Genomic DNA, 18902 nt, shown 5'->3' on the forward strand with positions numbered 1-18902 from the left:
TTCCTGGCGTTACCTTGGCTGGCAATCAAAATACAGGGAAGCCCATTCATTTTTTTTTTATTTAAAAAAAATGCGTGGGCTCCTGCTGTATTTTGATCGCCAGTCAGGTAAAACCAGGCAGCTGGGGGCTGGGATTCTCTGCAGCCACCCCTGGAAATGGCGCATTGTTTCTTAGCGCCATTTCCAGGTGCTTTACCCGGCTCATCCAGCGGCCCTGATGGCGGTGGCTCGCTGGGTAATAAAGGGGTTAATACCAGCTTTGTATTCTCAGATGGTAGTAAGCCCGAAATTCATGGTGTCACGCCAAATTAGACATGGCCACCATGAATTTCTGGGAAACAGTAAAAAAACGCAACACAGAAATGAGAAATTAAGAAGTATTAGAAATAAAACAAAAAACATTTAGAGACTCCACCTTTATTATAAAAAAAAATCCTTAGTCCGACGTAATCCACAGGAACAGCCATGTCAGCTTCATCACTGTGCACAGACAGTGTCTATACACAGTGTGAAGCAAAGCGCAATGTCAACTCTGCTTCATCTTGTACAAAAAAAACCAAAGACCAAAGGGAAAAGGGCTGTAAAATCATTATGTCAGTTACTAAAATATTTTATATTGCCCTTAAAGTAGGATTAAACATTCAGAAAAACTCCATCACAATGACCACAAGAATAGTGTGTCTCCAACACACAAAAGGGAGTACAATTTCCATAAAATATAATAAACTTTATTTAGAAAAATAGAGTAAAAAACACGAACATGTACAGTACAATATTACATCAATTATGAGGATGTAGGATGACCTCTAACATCACCCCCCATAATAGTATGTGTGTGTGCTCAATAGTAGCATATATGAATAATGCCTGTAGCATCCATGCAGACAGGAAAAGTCAGCATATCCTAAGATTAAACAGTCAACAGATCCTGAAAGACTGCTGCATAGGAGCAATACAGCTCCATAACTGGCCAAGGGTAAGTGCTTATATCATAGTCAGGAAGAAACGGCAAGTGAAATAGTTAAATGCAACTTACCCATAGAAGGACAGAGATCAAAAGGGCACACACAGTGGGGGGAAGAGGAACCGCAACCAATCCCGAACGCGTATCGCTATCGCTTCCTCAGTAGGACGGAGGCAGAAGTGGAAGTTTCTATGCACAGTGAGAAGCACAGAGAGCCATGTCAGCCTGCTGCATCGTTCTGGTCAGAGTGATGAAGCAGAGGCTGACAGTGATGGGATGATTGAACTTGCGTCTCGCAGTGATTCACCCCACTCTCCCGACAGCAGAGCCTCAGCTGTGGAAATACATGCAGCTGACCCGCTGCCGGCGGGAGATTGTGCACCGTGATGCGATGACACTCACATCACGGGGCGCCAGGACCTGTGATGACGTCATACTCACGTGACCAGTCTGTAGCCAATGAGGTAATACAACATTCGCACGTGACTGGTCACATGGGTATGACATTATGGTCACGGCAGGTCCTTTTAGCCAGAGGTGCTTACCAGGGGGAACAGCAATAATCGGACGGATGCGTTAGCAGAAGCGCCGGGAGACAGAGTCTGCAGGACGTTGCGGGACCTGTAAGTATGATCAGAATGTTTTTTTTAATAACAGATAGAGATTGAGCCATAGCAATGAGCGGTGATGTCCCTCAGGTTAGTTGCAGTCATAGCCTCGAGATTCCCACGGCCCTCCTTCTGTTACTGCAGGTAACCTAACCTCAGGAGACCTCAATGAACTCAGTGATTTCAACTCAGAAGGTCCCCAGAGGTCAGGTTTCCTACAGTCACAGGTGGAGGGACATGGGAACCTCCAGCTGTGACTGCAACTAACTTGAGTGACTTCACCACTGATCATTGCAGCTCAGTCTCTGCCTGAAGTTATAGTGTGCGGTCATTGTTCTATGGCCACATGCTGTGCCTTCAGATCTAGCAGAGCTGGAATCGTTGTGGGACCTCTTGTCGATTACATCAGACCTGGGTGTTTTGAGGCTTAACAAAGTGGGGTTTTTTTGTATTATACAGTTAGGTCCAGAAATATTTGGACAGTGACACAATTTTCGCGAGTTGGGCTCTGCATGCCACCACATTGGATTTGAAATGAAACCTCTACAACAGAATTCAAGTGCAGATTGTAACGTTTAATTTGAAGGTTTGAACAAAAATATCTGATAGAAATTGTAGGAATTGTACACATTTCTTTACAAACACTCCACATTTTAGGAGGTCAAAAGTAATTGGACAAATAAACCAAACCCAAACAAAATATTTTTATTTTCAATATTTTGTTGCGAATCCTTTGGAGGCAATCACTGCCTTAATTCTGGAACCCATGGACATCACCAAACGCTGGGTTTCCTCCTTCTTAATGCTTTGCCAGGCCTTTACAGCCGCAGCCTTCAGGTCTTGCTTGTTTGTGGGTCTTTCCGTCTTAAGTCTGGATTTGAGCAAGTGAAATGCATGCTCAATTGGGTTAAGATCTGGTGATTGACTTGGCCATTGCAGAATGTTCCACTTTTTTGCACTCATGATCTCCTGGGTAGCTTTGGCTGTATGCTTGGGGTCATTGTCCATCTGTACTATGAAGCGCCATCCGATCAACTTTGCGGCATTTGGCTGAATCTGGGCTGAAAGTATATCCCGGTACACTTCAGAATTCATCCGGCTACTCTTGTCTGCTGTTATGTCATCAATAAACACAAGTGACCCAGTGCCATTGAAAGCCATGCATGCCCATGCCATCACGTTGCCTCCACCATGTTTTACAGAGGATGTGGTGTGCCTTGGATCATGTGCCGTTCCCTTTCTTCTCCAAACTTTTTTCTTCCCATCATTCTGGTACAGGTTGATCTTTGTCTCATCTGTCCATAGAATACTTTTCCAGAACTGAGCTGGCTTCATGAGGTGTTTTTCAGCAAATTTAACTCTGGCCTGTCTATTTTTGGAATTGATGAATGGTTTGCATCTAGATGTGAACCCTTTGTATTTACTTTCATGGAGTCTTCTCTTTACTGTTGACTTAGAGACAGATACACCTACTTCACTGAGAGTGTTCTGGACTTCAGTTGATGTTGTGAACGGGTTCATCTTCACCAAAGAAAGTATGCGGCGATCATCCACCACTGTTGTCATCCGTGGACGCCCAGGCCTTTTTGAGTTCCCAAGCTCACCAGTCAATTCCTTTTTTCTCAGAATGTACCCGACTGTTGATTTTGCTACTCCAAGCATGTCTGCTATCTCTCTGATGGATTTTTTCTTTTTTGTCAGCCTCAGGATGTTCTGCTTCACCTCAATTGAGAGTTCCTTAGACCGCATGTTGTCTGGTCACAGCAACAGCTTCCAAATGCAAAACCACACACCTGTAATCAACCCCAGACCCTTTAACTACTTCATTGATTACAGGTTAACGAGGGAGACGCCTTCAGAGTTAATTGCAGCCCTTAGAGTCCCTTGTCCAATTACTTTTGGTCCCTTGAAAAAGAAGAGGCTATGCATTACAGAGCTATGATTCCTAAACCCTTTCTCCGATTTGGATGTGAAAACTCTCATATTGCAGCTGGGAGTGTGCACTTTCAGCCCATATTATATATAGAATTGTATTTCTGAACATGTTTTTGTAAACAGCTAAAATAACAAAACTTGTGTCACTGTCCAAATATTTCTGGACCTAACTGTATTTCAAATAAAGGATTTTTTCGGTGTGTGTTTATTTCTTTTCACTTATAGATTAGTAATGATGGGGTCTCATAGACGCCTCCCATTACTAATTTAGGGCTTAGTGGCAGCAGAGGGCTGCCATTAACCCCTTATTACTCTGATTGCCACTGCAACAGGGTAAATGGGAAGAGTCGGGTAAAGTACTGGGATTGTTGCATGGTTAATGGATGTGACAATTTGGGGAGGCTGCAGACTGCTATTTTTAGGCTGGGAGCCCAATAAGCATGGCTCTCCCCAGCCTGAAAATATCACACCCAGTTGTCGAGCTTTATTGTGTCTGGGTATCAAAATTGGAGGGGACAGCATGCCTTTTCTAAAAAAAATATTTCTTTAAATATTTAAAAAAAAAAAAAAAGCTGCATGCGGTTTATATTATTTTAATACACAGCCAAGATAAGCGCATAGCTGGGGACTGCAGCTTGTAGCCATGGGCTTTATTTGTGCTGGTATCAATATATAGGGGAACTCTATGCCAATTTTATTTATTTATTTGAAACCATGATAGACCCACAGACAGGATCTGTGGTTTTAACCAATCACAGACGCTGTCTTGGTGCAAGGTCAGACTGCAGCCAATTAAAGATGCCGGTGGGCGCGGAAAGCAGTGACTATGGATGAGGGATAATTATCGGACCCTAAAGTAGCCCTGCAGCTGCGGAGAGACTCTGTAAGTATGTACTGCTTTAACACTTTTGCTTCAATCTTTTTGTTTTACAGTAGCTAATCACAGCCATAGCAGTACTTGACATGGCTGTGATAGGCAGGGAATGGATGGTTTTTGTCTTCCAAACATTTACCAATCCTTGGCAAGATTGACGACTTTTGTGGTAAATGTTCGCATGTCCGATCCCGATCCAATGTGGCCAAAGATTGTACAATTTTAACATTTTCTGATCTATGCCGATTAAAATCGCTCATCTCTAAAGGTAAACTAATGATAGTAACAACATATTTGTCAACTCTCCCAAAATTTTCTCAATACTTCTGGAATATATGGAGGCCTCCCAGATGCCCAGAAGAGTTGGAAAATATTCCAGGTGCTGCAGAACATTCCTGAATTTGCCTAGGAAGTGGAATCTCTGTATGTTTTTTTGTAGAATGAAAGAGACATAGAGGGGACATGGAAAAACCAAGGCCTGAAGAAGGGCATCACTATTTTCACATGTATGCTTTGTTCTATCTATTTCCAGAGAAATGTCATGTGTGAAAATAATGATAATATTAAAATCATATCAACCTTATATATATAGAAGCCCAGGTTAAGGTAAGCCCCACACTTGAGTTTTATCTTCCTTCGATCCTTCTGTATCAGAGAAACAACGATAGGACACTTCTCGTCACTGTCACCATCTGGAGCTTTCAGTGTGATGGGGTACTGAGGGTTGATCCAAAACGATCCTGTAAAAGAGAAGTAAAAACTATAGCAACCGTATATCATTATTTTACTAGTAGTTTGTGGATGCCCTATTTTGTACGAGAAAGCGGATTGTATAGCTTTAGACTAAAGGGAGCTTTACACGTTGCGACATCGCTTCTGCGATCTGGCGTGTCACATCACTAACGAGATCGCTAGCGATGTCGAAGCGTGTAAAGCACCCTTAAGGACGTTACACGTCCGAAACGCGTCCTCCCCTTTACACTGCTGAAATGCGGTTTTATGAAACCCTGGAATTGGATACTGGATTTACAATTTACAATTTCTCATTTCATGTCCCTCCATACTTGTATTCACTTTTGTAAATATGGGTTCACCACTTTTGGCAATCCAATACTAAAACTGGATCTGAGCTGTAATGGATGCTGTCAAATAAAAAACAAAATGAGCTTCACAGTTTCATAGTTGTTAAGGTTGAAGAAATACACAAGTCTATTGAGTGCAACCAGTAATGATAACATTACCTAAAAATATCCTGCCATCTTGTGTATCTATCTGTCTCCATGGTAAGGAAAAACAGTTCCAGGGCGGCACTCAGGGATGAACGGTGCTCAGGTCTATGGAAGGCATCCACAATCAAAATTGAAGAAAAAGACCGGCACTCTTCTTTATGAATGTAGATTCTTTTTATTGTACAATTCCATGTACAGGCATCAAATATTATAACGCGTTTCGGCGAAAGCCTTTCTCAAACAAAAGATGATTACTGCATCACAATTCCCACTCTAAATAATAAAGGTTCATGGATCTGGTAGGAGCAAACACCCTACTCATTTGCATAATCAATCAATTAACAACTCAAATCCCAAGATCCAATTCAAGTTAACAAAAAAAAACAAAAAACAAAAAAAAACACACCAAGAAAAAAAGAGATATACTTTTATAAATGCAGAGCATACAGTGCCTACAAGTAGTATTCAACCCCCTGCAGATTTAGCAGGTTTACACATTCGGAATTAACTTGGCATTGTGACATTTGGACTGTAGATCAGCCTGGAAGTGTGAAATGAAGCAAAAAAGAATGTTATTTCTTTTTTTTTTTTTTTTTTAAATGTGAAAAGTTTATTCAGAGGGTCATTTATTATTCAACCCCTCAAACCACCAGAATTCTGTTTGGTTCCCCTAAAGTATTAAGAAGTATTTCAGGCACAAAGAACAATGAGCTTCACATGTTTGGATTAATTATCTCTTTTTCCAACCTTTTCTGACTAATTAAGACCCTCCCCAAACTTGTGAACAGCACTCATACATGGTCAACATTGGAAAGACAAAGGAGCATTCCAAGGCCATCAGAGACAAGATCGTGGAGGGTCACAAGGCTGGCAAGGGGTACAAAACCCTTTCCAAGGAGTTGGGCCTACCTGTCTCCACTGTTGGGAGCATCATCCGGAAGTGGAAGGCTTATGTAACTACTGTTAGCTTTCCACGGCCTGGACAGCCTTTGAAAGTTTCCACCCGTTACGAGGCCAGGCTTGTCCGAAGAGTCAAGGCTAACCCAAGGACAAGCTCCGGGAAGATCTCATGGCAGTGGGGATATTGGTTTCAGTCAATACCATAAGTAACGTACTCCACCGCAATGGTCTCCGTTCCAGACGAGCCCGTAAGGTACCTTTACTTTCAAAGCGTCATGTCAAGGCTCGTTTACAGTTTGCTCATGATCACTTGGAGGACTCTGAGACAGACTGGTTCAAGGTTCTCTGGTCTGATGAGACCAAGATCGAGATCTTTTGTGCCAACCACACACGTGACGTTTGGAGACTGGATGGCACTGCATACGACCCCAAGAATACCATCCCTACAGTCAAGCATGGTGGTGGCAGCATCATGCTGTGGGGCTGTTTCTCAGCCAAGGGGCCTGGCCATCTGGTCCACATCCATGGGAAGATGGATAGCACGGCCTACCTGGAGATTTTGGCCAAGAACCTCCGCTCCTCCATCAAGGATCTTAAGATGGGTCGTCATTTCATCTTCCAACAAGACAACGACCCAAAGCACACAGCCAAGAAAACCAAGGCCTGGTTCAAGAGGGAAAAAAATCAAGGTGTTGCAGTGGCCTAGTCAGTCTCCTGACCTTAACCCAATTGAAAACTTGTGGAAGGAGCTTAAGATTAAAGTCCACATGAGACACCCAAAGAACCTAGATAACTTGGAGAAGATCTGCATGGAGGAGTGGGCCAAGATAACTCCAGAGACCTGTGCCAGCCTGATCAGGTCTTATAAAAGACGATTATTAGCTATAATTGCAAACAAGGGTTATTCCACAAAATATTAAACCTAGGGGTTGAATAATAATTGACCCACACTTTTATGTTGAAAATGTATTAAAATTTAACTGAGCAACATAACTTGTTGGTTTGTAAGATTTATGCATCTGTTAATAAATCCTGCTCTTGTTTGAAGTTTGCAGGCTCTAACTTATTTGCATCTTATCAAACCTGCTAAATCTGCAGGGGGTTGAATACTACTTGAAGGCACTGTATGAGGGAAAAGGGGGAAACATCGATAATAATTAATGTGAATCATCAGAAATAAAATAAATAAACTTTTGTTCATATAAATTATTGCAAAAATATTTGCCATTTTATTTTACTATTATAATTTTTTATAATTTTTATCCTTAAGGATTCACATAGCATCTCTCCATGTCTCCATGGTTACAGACCACAAATAATAAATGATACCTACTATGTAGTCTGATCCTGTCTTTACTTTCTTCCCTATATCCGCCTCTCATTCTTGCTAATTTATTGCTTGCATAGAAGCCGTATACAAAATCAATATGTAATACATATTTTTAATTATATATTTTTGCAATGTGGCTTGCTTTTTGGCATTTCACATTTGTGGAATATTCACCAAAGGAACCTGCATCTACTATGTCTGGAAAATGGGGCCCCATAAAGTACAGCAGGGAATGGGGAGGTAGAAGCGCATACACAGCCCTCGGTTCATAATATTTCGTTGATCGTAGACATAATGTTTGATGGTGGTGGGCATGGCTCGGAAGCACAAGCATCTTTAAGCCTAAGACACACGGCATGAAAATCGGAGCAAGTGGAATACGATAAAACATCGCATTCCACTCGGACTTATATTAGCCTATGTGTCAGCACCCATGAGCAATTATTTTGTCAGCCCTAATCGGACGAGAAAACAATCGCAGCATGCTGCTACTGTAATGCAATCCTGGTTTCTCTCGTACCCATTCAAGTCTATGGGGCGAGAGAAAAATCGCACTGCACTCGCGGACACCGGTGTACCACAAGTGCAGGGCAAGAATGGCAATAGCCGGCTCCGGAGGAGAGAGGGAGATAAATCCCTCCGCTCTGCAGCTCCAGCCCTCCCCTCCTCAGTGCTGGCCCACACCCCGCAGCTGTGGTCCGATCGCATGATTGGACCTCAGTCGCAGTGACACTCGCATGACACTCGGCTCCTGCTGTGCTGCCAGCGTGAACCGAGTGTCATGCGAGGATCGCAGTAGATCCCCGTGTGGCCCCGTTCTTACCCAGAGTTTTTTTCCCTCCAGCTGTGCTTCCTTTTTTCCAGCTGCCACTGAATTCTGTCAGGCACCACTTGTAGGTGCCACCACAGCAGACCTCGCTCATGTAGATGTCACATATCTCCACTCGTGAAAACTCTTTCAGAAAGTCAGAGTAGGCAATCCTGCAAACAAACAAAGCTAAATTTATACAGAATTACAAAACTTTTCAAAGCTCAACACATATTCGGAATGGACATTTGCTGAATTATAATAGGAGAGGATCTTAATGTAGGGTTCAAGGGACATACAAAGGATAAGGAGCATTTATAGGGGCTGGTCCTTTTAGAAAACTCAGATATTCTAAATTAAAGGGATGTTCTCAAGTTTACTTTTGAGGACAGCCATGCTCAACAGACTCTCTCCGTTCCAGCATGGTGTGGGCAGGACCTCTTTTTTGATTGACTTTTCAGGTCGGTGGTACAGCGCTGCCTATGCTGAAGCATCAGTCTGAAGGGTACTTTGCATGCTGCGACATCACTAGCTGATGCTAGCGATGCCGAGCACGATAGTACCCGCCCCCATCGCACATGCAATATCTTGTGATAGCTGCCGTAGCAAACATTATCGCTACGGCAGCTTCACACGCACTCACCTGCCCTGCGACGTCGCTCTGGCCGGCGACCCGCCTCCTTCCTAAGGGGGCCGGGTCGTGCGGCATCACAGCGACATCACATGGCAGGCGGCCAATAGAAGCGGAGTGGCGGAGATGAGCGGGACGTAAACATCCCGCCCACCTCCTCTTTCGATTTGACCCCGACGATATCGCAGGTTCGATGTCGCAACGTGCAAAGTAGCACTTAGGCCTAGAACACACGGCGAGTAACACGGAGCAAGTGGAATGCGATTAAAAAAAATCGCATTCCACTCGGACCAATATTACTCTATGTGCCCACTCCCATGAGCGATTATTTTCTCAGCCCTAATCGGAACAGAGAAAATAGTCGCAGCATGCTGCGGGTGCAATGCGAGCATGTTTCACTCGCATCCATTCAAGTCTATGGGGCGAGAGAAACATTGCACTGCACTTGCGTTACACTAGTGCAGTGCGATTCTCGTATCAGCCTGCAATGGAGGAGATAGGGAGATAAATCCCTCCCCTCCGCAGCGCCGGCCCACCCCTCCACAGCGCTGCTCCCCCGCAGCTGTGGTCTGATCGCATGATCGGACCACAGTCGCATGACCCTCTCATGACTTTTGGCTCCCGCTGTGCTGCAAAGACTCGCACATTTACCCGTGTGGCCTCAGCCTTATTTGTAACTTTGGCACCAGAGTGCAGGGATCATGACAATCAGGGATCATAAGTGTATGTGCAACAATCCCCCTGTACCCCACCAATCATCACACTGCCCACAGTGTATTAACTCAATTTCTCTCACTCTATGTAACTTATATGCATGTCACTGTTTTTTTTCAGTGTTTGTATCGGTCCGTGTAAAGGACAGGCCTAAAACTGTGCCCATTTGGCTATCTTTTTATTGTAATGCAAAAAACAATCAGGGAAAGAAAAATAACTGAAAGCTTCAGCGTGCATAACTATTCACCCCCCTAAAGTTAGTACTTTGTATTGAAAAGCCTCCTTTTGACATAATTATAGCTTCAAGTAACTTTTGCAAAGTCTGTATGAGCTTTCCACATGTTTTCTTTGAGATTTTTGCCCAATCCTCAAGGCAAAACTGCTTCAACTCCTTAAAGCTAAATAGTTTCCTATGGTTAAAAACAATTTTCACAAGATTTAGCAGACTCTGGACTTGTGGAACATTGTTCTACTGTTCAGAAAGCCACGGACCCACTTGGGGGGGAGGGGCGACATGACCAAGGGGGAGGTAGGGAGTGATGGGGTTAATAGGGACAGTTGTGTGTATGCCTAATATGGTATTTGGGGATGGTCTTAGCCTGGGAGGAAGAGGAGGAGTAGGGAAAGGGTTAGTCCGTTAGAGGGAAGAGTTACCTCCTCTTCTGTTTCCGGACGCCGAACGATCACCTCCATGGCGGACCTCCAGGACCTAAAGCGTTTGATCCAGGCAGCGGTTGCAGCGCACGGGCCCCTGGCAGTGCAGTCCCACATCAGGGCTGCCGGGGTTAACCCGTCGGCGCTTGCCCCTCGTCCCCCCAGCAGCGGCGGGCGCCAGTCGCGGCCCCCCCGCAGGTATTCCCCGGGCGCGGGGGGGGCGAGGAGGAGATGTAAGAGCCCCTCCAGGGACCCTCCGCAGAGTGCAGCGCAGCAGCAGCGTCTGGCTGCTGCAGAGGCCGGCGGGAGGAATCTTTGCTCCAGCCGCGGCGGTCGGGAGGTGGGAGTGGCCAGCACGGGGCCTACTTCCGGTCCCGGCCTCTGGGCTGGATTTCCTGTGAGTGCAGCGGCTCCAGGTCGGGAGCGCGCTCGGCGCAGGAGAGAGGCCAGCAGATCCCCCTGCAGTCGGCGGGGGAACCGCGGGGCTGCACGTGGCGGTAGGTCCGGCGCCGGGGGGAGGTCTGCGGTGACTAACCCCGGTGCGGCTGAGGGAAGGAGTGACGGGTCACTCAGTACTGCTGTGCAGCCCCCGGATGTGGCAGTCTCCCGTGGGAGCGGGAGGACTCAGCGGACGGAGGCCTGCAATAGCCCAGGAGGGCCAGAGGCGACGACGGCTGAGACCCGGAGCCGGGCGTCTGTTCGTCCGCGCCCAGAAGCCCCTTGCAGTCGGCAGGGGGGCGGGCGCAAGAGATCGAGGCCCGGGGTGCCGGCGCGGGGGACAGGACGGTCTCCTGGGTTGTCACCCCGGGGCAAGAGATGGAGCGGGGATGACTCTGCCCACGCGGCGGCCCTGTCTGGCGGCCGTGGTGGGGGGGTGCTGCGGCGGCGCCCCCCGGATGTCGGATGGAAGATGAGGCCAGCGGCGAGGAGGAGGAAGAGGCTTTCGTTTCGGAGGAGTCGGATGGACGATAGATGGAGGACAGCGAGGCGGCGGTCTCGGGGGACGCCGAGCGGCGGTCGGGTGAGACGGCCGCGGAGGCGGCAGGGGCTGCGCTGGCGGGGGGCTTCGGGGGGGGCGGCTGCGGCTACGGCAGCACCCGCTGGTTTAGCTGTGTGGAGCCAATTGTTGGGGCTGTTGCAGGGGCTGGCGGCGGCTTCGGGGGCGGCGGGGGAGGGGGCTCAGGCGCCGGTGGCGGCGTGGGTGGGAGCGGCCGGTTTAGGGGCCTCGTCGGTGACGGGGGGTGACGGAGCGGGTGCGAGTAAAGGGGGGGGCGAGGGGGGGAGTGAGACGGGGGGAGAAAAGGAGAAGGAAAAGGAGAAGGAGGATGAGGTGGTGCGCCTAGATGATAGGGCTAAAAGCGAGGTTTATGTTTGTTTTGAAGGCCCGCTGGGGGCCCATTTAAAGAAGGAGGTGCGGAAAAAATTTGGAATGGGGAATATGTAGAGATATTTTCTCTGCTTCCCCTGGAGAAATGTAATCTGGATAGGGTTAAGCCGAGTGACTCCAAAAAGGAGAAGGATGAGGAGGAAAAGCGCCGTTATAGGCTTATTCCTCGGACTTTTGCCAACTGGCTACAGGCATTTGCGATTTTGGCGAGCGTGGTCGGGGAGAAGGAGCCGGAGCATTGTTCGGCTTTGTTCGGTTACATGGATGCGATAGGGGAGGCTTATCGAGTTTATGGCGGCCTGGCATGGCTGCGTTACGACGAGCAATTTAGGCAGCGGAAGGCAATGCGGCCAGATATGCGATGGGACCATAAGGATATTTCCTTATGGATGCGATTGATGTCGGCACCGACTCAGCCCTTTCGGGGGGGCGCCGGGGGTCCGGGGGCCGGGTCCCCGGCAAGTTTCAAAAAAGGTTTGTGTTGGCAGTACAATGAAGGGCAGTGCAGGTTTGGAGCGGCGTGCCGTTTTAAGCATGAATGCTCCGGATGTGGGGGGGGACATAGCTTGTCCAAATGTTTTAAAAAAGGAAAAGGAAAGGCTGGTGACGGGGCTGGTAAGAGGGACGACGCCGGTGAAGGTAGAAGTGATGGTTCCGTTTTTAAATAGGTATCCGGACAGGGAGGCTGCGGCATTGTTATGTTCTGGTTTTTCCGATGGTTTTCATATCTCGTCGGTTGTTAATGCGTCGGTCCCGCCGTATCGTAATTTGCGTTCCGCTCGGGATCATCCGGAAGTGGTGGATGAGAAGCTGGAAAAGGAGGTGGCTTTGGGCAGGATGGGCGGTCCTTATGTCGCCCCGCCGTGCTGGAATTTGGTGGTTTCGCCGTTGGGGGTGGTACCAAAGAAAGAGCGGAATAAATTTCGGCTGATTCATCATTTGTCTTACCCAGAAGGGTTATCGGTGAATGATGGCATTGCACCGGAGTTGTCTGCGGTATATTATGTGTCGTTCGATAAGGCGTTGGACCTGGTTAGGGCGGCGGGGCGGGGTGCATTGATTGCAAAGGCGGATGTAGAAGCGGCGTTTCGGTTGTTACCGGTTCATCCAGAGAGTCAGCATTTGTTGGGTTGCTGGTGGGATGGCAGTTATTATGTTGATCGTTGTTTGCCAATGGGCTGTTCCATTTCGTGTTCGTACTTTGAGGCATTTAGTTCGTTTGTTGAGTGGGTGGTTCGGGACGTGTCCGGGCTTACGTCCATCATTCATTATTTGGACGATTTCCTGTGTGTCGGGCCGGCGGGTTCGATGGTTTGTGCGGGTTTGCTATTTGCGTTGCAAAAAGTTGCGGCCAGCTTCGGGATTCCTTTGGCGCCGGATAAGACGGAAGGCCCGGCGCCGGTGATGTGTTTTCTGGGAATTGAGATTGACTCCATTGCTATGGAATGCAGGTTGCCGGCGGAGAAGGTCCGTGATTTGAGGACCGCAGTGACGGGGGTGAAAGCGGCGAAGAAGGTGCGGCTTAAGGCGGTGCAGTCCTTGCTTGGAAAATTGAATTTTGCTTGCAGAATTGTGCCGATGGGGAGAGTGTTTGCGAGGCGTTTGGCGACGGCGACGGCCGGGGTAAGGTCTCCGGCGCATTTTGTGCGGATCACAAAGGCGATCAGGGACGATTTGGAAGTATGGGATCAATTTTTGCAGCATTTTAACGGCCGGGCGCTGGTGATGGAGAGGGTGGCGTCTAACGGGGCGTTGCAGCTGTTTACGGATGCGGCGGGGTTGGCCGGGTTTGGAGCTGTCTTCAGAGGTCATTGGTGTGTCGGGCAGTGGCCACAGGCGTGGCGGGAGAGCGGCTTGGTTAGGAATTTGGCTCTGTTAGAGCTATTCCCCATTGTAGTAGCAGTGGAGCTATGGGGGTCGCACTTTGCCGGAAGGAAAGTGTGTTTTCATTGTGATAACCAGGCGGTGGTGCACGCGATTAACAACTTGTCTGCTAAGTCGGAGCCGGTGGTGGTGTATTTGCGGCATTTAGTGTTGAGATGTCTGCAGTTGAATGTGCAGGTAGTGGCAAGGCACGTTCCGGGTGTTGACAACGAGGTGGCTGATGCTTTGTCTCGTTTTCAGTTCAGCAGGTTTCGGGCGCTGTTGCCGTGGGCGGACGAAGTTGGAGTGGAGTGTCCCGAGGATTTGTGGCATCTGGTGAGGCGGTGATCTCAGACTTGATTCGGAACTCGGTGACCGAGGTGACTTGGTGCCGGTATGCTAAGGTGTGGGCTGAATGGGAGGAGTTGTTGTGTCTGATGTTTGGTGGGGAGAGCGTGGATTACTTGGTGGCTTTGTTGTCGTTGGTGAGTACGGATTTTTCAGCTGGGCGCTCGGCATCGGCTGTGGCACATCGGGTGTCGGCAGTGGCGTTTTGGTTAAAAATGAGAGGGGAGCGTGATGTTTCACAGGATTTTCGGGTTCGTCAGGCTTTGTGGGGTTTTCGCCGCGGCGTACGGGAGAGGGACAAGAGGCGTCCTGTATCGTTCGGTTTGTTGAGACGGATGGTGGGTGCCTGAGCGGCATTTGTGAGTCTGTGTACGAGACGGTTCTGTTTACAACGGCTTTCGGTCTCGCTTTTTATGGGGCTTTCCGGATAGGCGAGCTGGTAAGCCCGTCCAGGGTGACGGGTGGTGGTTTGATGCTTGAGGATGTGCGAGTGAGCGGTAGTCAGGTGGAGTGCCGGATTCGCCGGTCAAAAATGGATCAGCTGGGCCGTGGTAGATTGGTGGTGTTATATGCGGTTCCAGGAGAGGAATTGTGCCCTGTGCGTTTAGTCGAGAGATTTATGGCCGTGAGGGGAGGCTTACCTGGCCCGTTGTTGCGGCATTTGAATGGGTCGTTTTTGTCGAGGTTTCAGTTTGTGGCGGTTCTGCGGCTAAGTCTACGTAACACAGGGGAGCGCCCGGAGGAATTCGGGTCGCATTCATTCCGAATTGGTGCAGCGACGGAGGCAGCTCGTTGGGGGCTTGGAGATGAGGTGGTGAAACGTATTGGTAGATGGGAATCTTCTTGTTTTCGGCGGTATGTGAGACCGCAGTTGTTGTAGCATCATGGTAATTTGGTTACGTGCGGAAGGTTTGCGGAAAGGGGTGTTTCTAGCTGTGTTGGTGGTTGTGATGTTATTGGTTTTGATATTTTCGTTCTGTTTTATTTGTTATAGGGAAGTGCCTGATCTGAATCTTGGGGCACTCCTTTGTATTTTGCGGTGCCCGTTGGGCTGAGGTCCGCCCAAATGGTCGACAGCTGGGTTTGGATCGTGCGCAGGCGACTGTTCGATGGATCGGAGTTCGGGGTATGGAGTGGGGCAGGGAGGTCCCGGAATTTCGTTTCCATTGTAAAGTTGAGCGGCCCCCGGATGTGCTGGTATTACATGTGGGGGGTAATGATCTTGGTGCCCGGGTGTCGCGGGATTTGATCCGAGATATAAAGATCGACTTACTGCAGTTGTGGAAGCGGTATCCTGGTTTGCTGGTCGTATGGTCCGACATAGTGACCAGGTTGGCATGTAGAGGGGCTAGGTCGGTGGAGAAGGTTAATAAGGCCAGGGCCCAGGTGAATAGGGTGGTGGCTAGGTTTGTGACCAGGAATGGTGGGATTGTGGTAAGGCACAGGGATTTGGAGCCGGCAGGGTGATGGTGTGCACCTCAACGAGGTCGGTCTGGATTTATGGGCGTTGGGTCTGCAGGATGGTGTGGAGCGTGCTTTTGGTGTGTGGCGGGTCCAGGCCACGTAAGGTGTCACGTGGTCTGTCCTGTGGCGGGGGGGGGGGGTAGGTCTGGTCCAGAGGTTTGGAAGTGATTGGTGGCTGGACCGGGAGTCATTGTCTTGGTATGGTGGCTCTCGGTTCCGGGATGTGGCAGGCACGGGGTTCTGCCAAAGTGTGGGGGTCAATCCGTGGGTGATTGGCACCTCGTCTCTGGGTCGGTGTGTTGCGGCCGGGGACAGGGGGAGTAGTAGTTAGTGGACTGGGCCTACCCCGGGGGGTATTGTAAATGTTATTGTCTATTGTTACCTTTATGTGGTTGTTTTGGGTCGCCCGTTGGACGGCGTCCCTAAGGTGCTAGTTTGTAAAACAATAGGCAATAAAAGGCTGCTGTGGCCATTTGAACCAAGTCGCATGCAGTCCGTGTGTTTATTCTTAGAGGATAAGGGGGTTTGGTTACACAGACATCACGACCGGAGAATCCTCCCTCAGCTGGTCAAGAAAGCCACGGACCCACTTGGGGGGGAGGGGCGACATGACCAAGGGGGAGGTAGGGAGTGATGGGGTTAATAGGGACAGTTGTGTGTATGCCTAATATGGTATTTGGGGATGGTCTTAGCCTGGGAGGAAGAGGAGGAGTAGGGAAAGGGTTAGTCCGGGAGAGGGAAGAGTTACCTCCTCTTCTGTTTCCGGACGCCGAACGATCCCCGCCCACCCTCCCTTTTGTGTTGTTATGTGGGGGATGTTTTTTGGGTAGTTGGGATACTATTTGTCACAGCAGCGGGGGGGGGGGTAGGTCTGGTCCAGAGGTTTGGAAGTGATTGGTGGCTGGACCGGGAGTCATTGTCTTGGTATGGTGGCTCTCGGTTCCGGGATGTGGCAGGCACGGGGTTCTGCCAAAGTGTGGGGGTCAATCCGTGGGTGATTGGCACCTCATCTCTGGGTCGGTGTGTTGCGGCCGGGGACAGGGGGAGTAGTAGTTAGTGGACTGGGCCTACCCCGGGGGGTATTGTAAATGTTATTGTCTATTGTTACCTTTATGTGGTTGTTTTGGGTCGCCCGTTGGACGGCGTCCCTAAGGTGCTAGTTTGTAAAACAATAGGCAATAAAAGGCTGCTGTGGCCATTTGAACCAAGTCGCATGCAGTCCGTGTGTTTATTCTTAGAGGATAAGGGGGTTTGGTTACACAGACATCACGACCGGAGAATCCTCCCTCAGCTGGTCAAGAAAGCCACGGAGCCACTTGGGGGGGAGGGGCGACATGACCAAGGGGGAGGTAGGGAGTGATGGGGTTAATAGGGACAGTTGTGTGTATGCCTAATATGGTATTTGGGGATGGTCTTAGCCTGGGAGGAAGAGGAGGAGTAGGGAAAGGGTTAGTCCGGGAGAGGGAAGAGTTACCTCCTCTTCTGTTTCCGGACGCCGAACGATCCCCGCCCACCCTCCCTTTTGTGTTGTTATGTGGGGGATGTTTTTTGGGTAGTTGGGATACTATTTGTCACAGCAGCGGGGGGGGGGTAGGTCTGGTCCAGAGGTTTGGAAGTGATTGGTGGCTGGACCGGGAGTCATTGTCTTGGTATGGTGGCTCTCGGTTCCGGGATGTGGCAGGCACGGGGTTCTGCCAAAGTGTGGGGGTCAATCCGTGGGTGATTGGCACCTCATCTCTGGGTCGGTGTGTTGCGGCCGGGGACAGGGGGAGTAGTAGTTAGTGGACTGGGCCTACCCCGGGGGGTATTGTAAATGTTATTGTCTATTGTTACCTTTATGTGGTTGTTTTGGGTCGCCCGTTGGACGGCGTCCCTAAGGTGCTAGTTTGTAAAACAATAGGCAATAAAAGGCTGCTGTGGCCATTTGAACCAAGTCGCATGCAGTCCGTGTGTTTATTCTTAGAGGATAAGGGGGTTTGGTTACACAGACATCATGACCGGAGAATCCTCCCTCAGCTGGTCAAGAGACACCTGCACAAATATAGTCTTCATGGAAGAGTCATCATAAGAAAACCTCTCATGCGTCCTCACTCTAAAATTCAGCATCAGAAATATGCAAAAGAACATCTCGATGGACTTAAGTCTACCTTCAACCTTATACACTATAACATCCATGTATTTTGGAAACAAGTTTTATGTGACCAATGAGGTTAAAATAGAACTCTTTGGCCACAATGATTAAGGGTACGTGTGGAGAAATAAGGCACAGAATCTCAGGAAAAGAATATCTCGCCAAGCATTAAGCATGGGGGTGGATCAATCATGCTTTGGGGTTGTGTTTCAGCCAATGGCACGGGGAACATTTTATGGGTAGAGGGAAGAATGGATTCAATGAAATTTCAACATATTCTTGATGGAAACATATCACCATCTGTAAAAAGCTGAAGGAGAAAAGAGGAGAAAAAAGTAGGATGTCTTCTACAAATGGATAATGATTCTAAACACATGTCAACATCTACAATAGATGACCTCAAAAGGCGAAAGTTGAAGGTTTTTCATATGCCCTCACAGTCACCTGATATGACCATCATTGAAAATCTGTGGCTAGACCTCAAAAAGAGCAGAGCATGCAAGACGAGCCAGGAATCTCACAGAACCTGAAAACTTTCCAAAAAAGAATGAATGAAGATCCCTCAAACGAGAATTTAAAGTCTCTTGGCTGGCTGCAAAAAGCATTTACAGGCTGCGATACTTGCCAAAGGGGGTGCTACTATACACTAACCATGCAGGGTGCCAAACTTTTTCATAGGCCTATTTTCCTTTTTTGATCATTTAAAAATGTAAAAGATGAAAATAAAATTGAAATGAAATGTGTCATCTTTAACTTTATGCCTTTTAGAGATTATATCATCTTCATCTAGCTTAACTTTTCACAATAACAGATATTTTGACCGGAGTGCTGAAACCTTTACATCACACTGTATATACTGCAGTAGTATTGCATTATATAGGGACCATTTTGGTCTCCTTTGAAACTCAGTGTGTAAATAAGTTTTGGAGTAGGCCCAAATTGGCAGTGATGAGCCCTTCAGCAAACAGACAGCTACCTTAATAGCCCAACGGTGTCTCGAACAGAGTAGATGCTGTTGCGCATGAACATTGGGGCTAATTTAATATAACACAGTCACAGTCA

The 18902-nt window shown here is 48.4% G+C and overlaps 1 protein-coding gene across 2 annotated transcripts in view; it reads right to left on the reverse strand.

Annotated features, from left to right (window-relative positions):
• LOC142295956 (calpain-8-like) overlaps positions 1 to 18902 on the reverse strand; it is a 129143-nt gene that overhangs the window by 75410 nt on the left and 34831 nt on the right. For both annotated transcript variants that reach the window (XM_075339093.1, XM_075339094.1), the window contains exons 9-10: positions 8664 to 8821; positions 4961 to 5121 (exon numbers count right to left, since the gene is read on the reverse strand). In XM_075339093.1, coding sequence (XP_075195208.1) covers positions 4961 to 5121; positions 8664 to 8821 — 319 coding nt within the window. The remainder of the gene's footprint in view (positions 1 to 4960; positions 5122 to 8663; positions 8822 to 18902) is intronic.

The sequence above is a fragment of the Anomaloglossus baeobatrachus genome, chromosome 3 (genome assembly GCF_048569485.1).
Source record: "Anomaloglossus baeobatrachus isolate aAnoBae1 chromosome 3, aAnoBae1.hap1, whole genome shotgun sequence".
NCBI lineage: Eukaryota > Metazoa > Chordata > Amphibia > Anura > Aromobatidae > Anomaloglossus > Anomaloglossus baeobatrachus.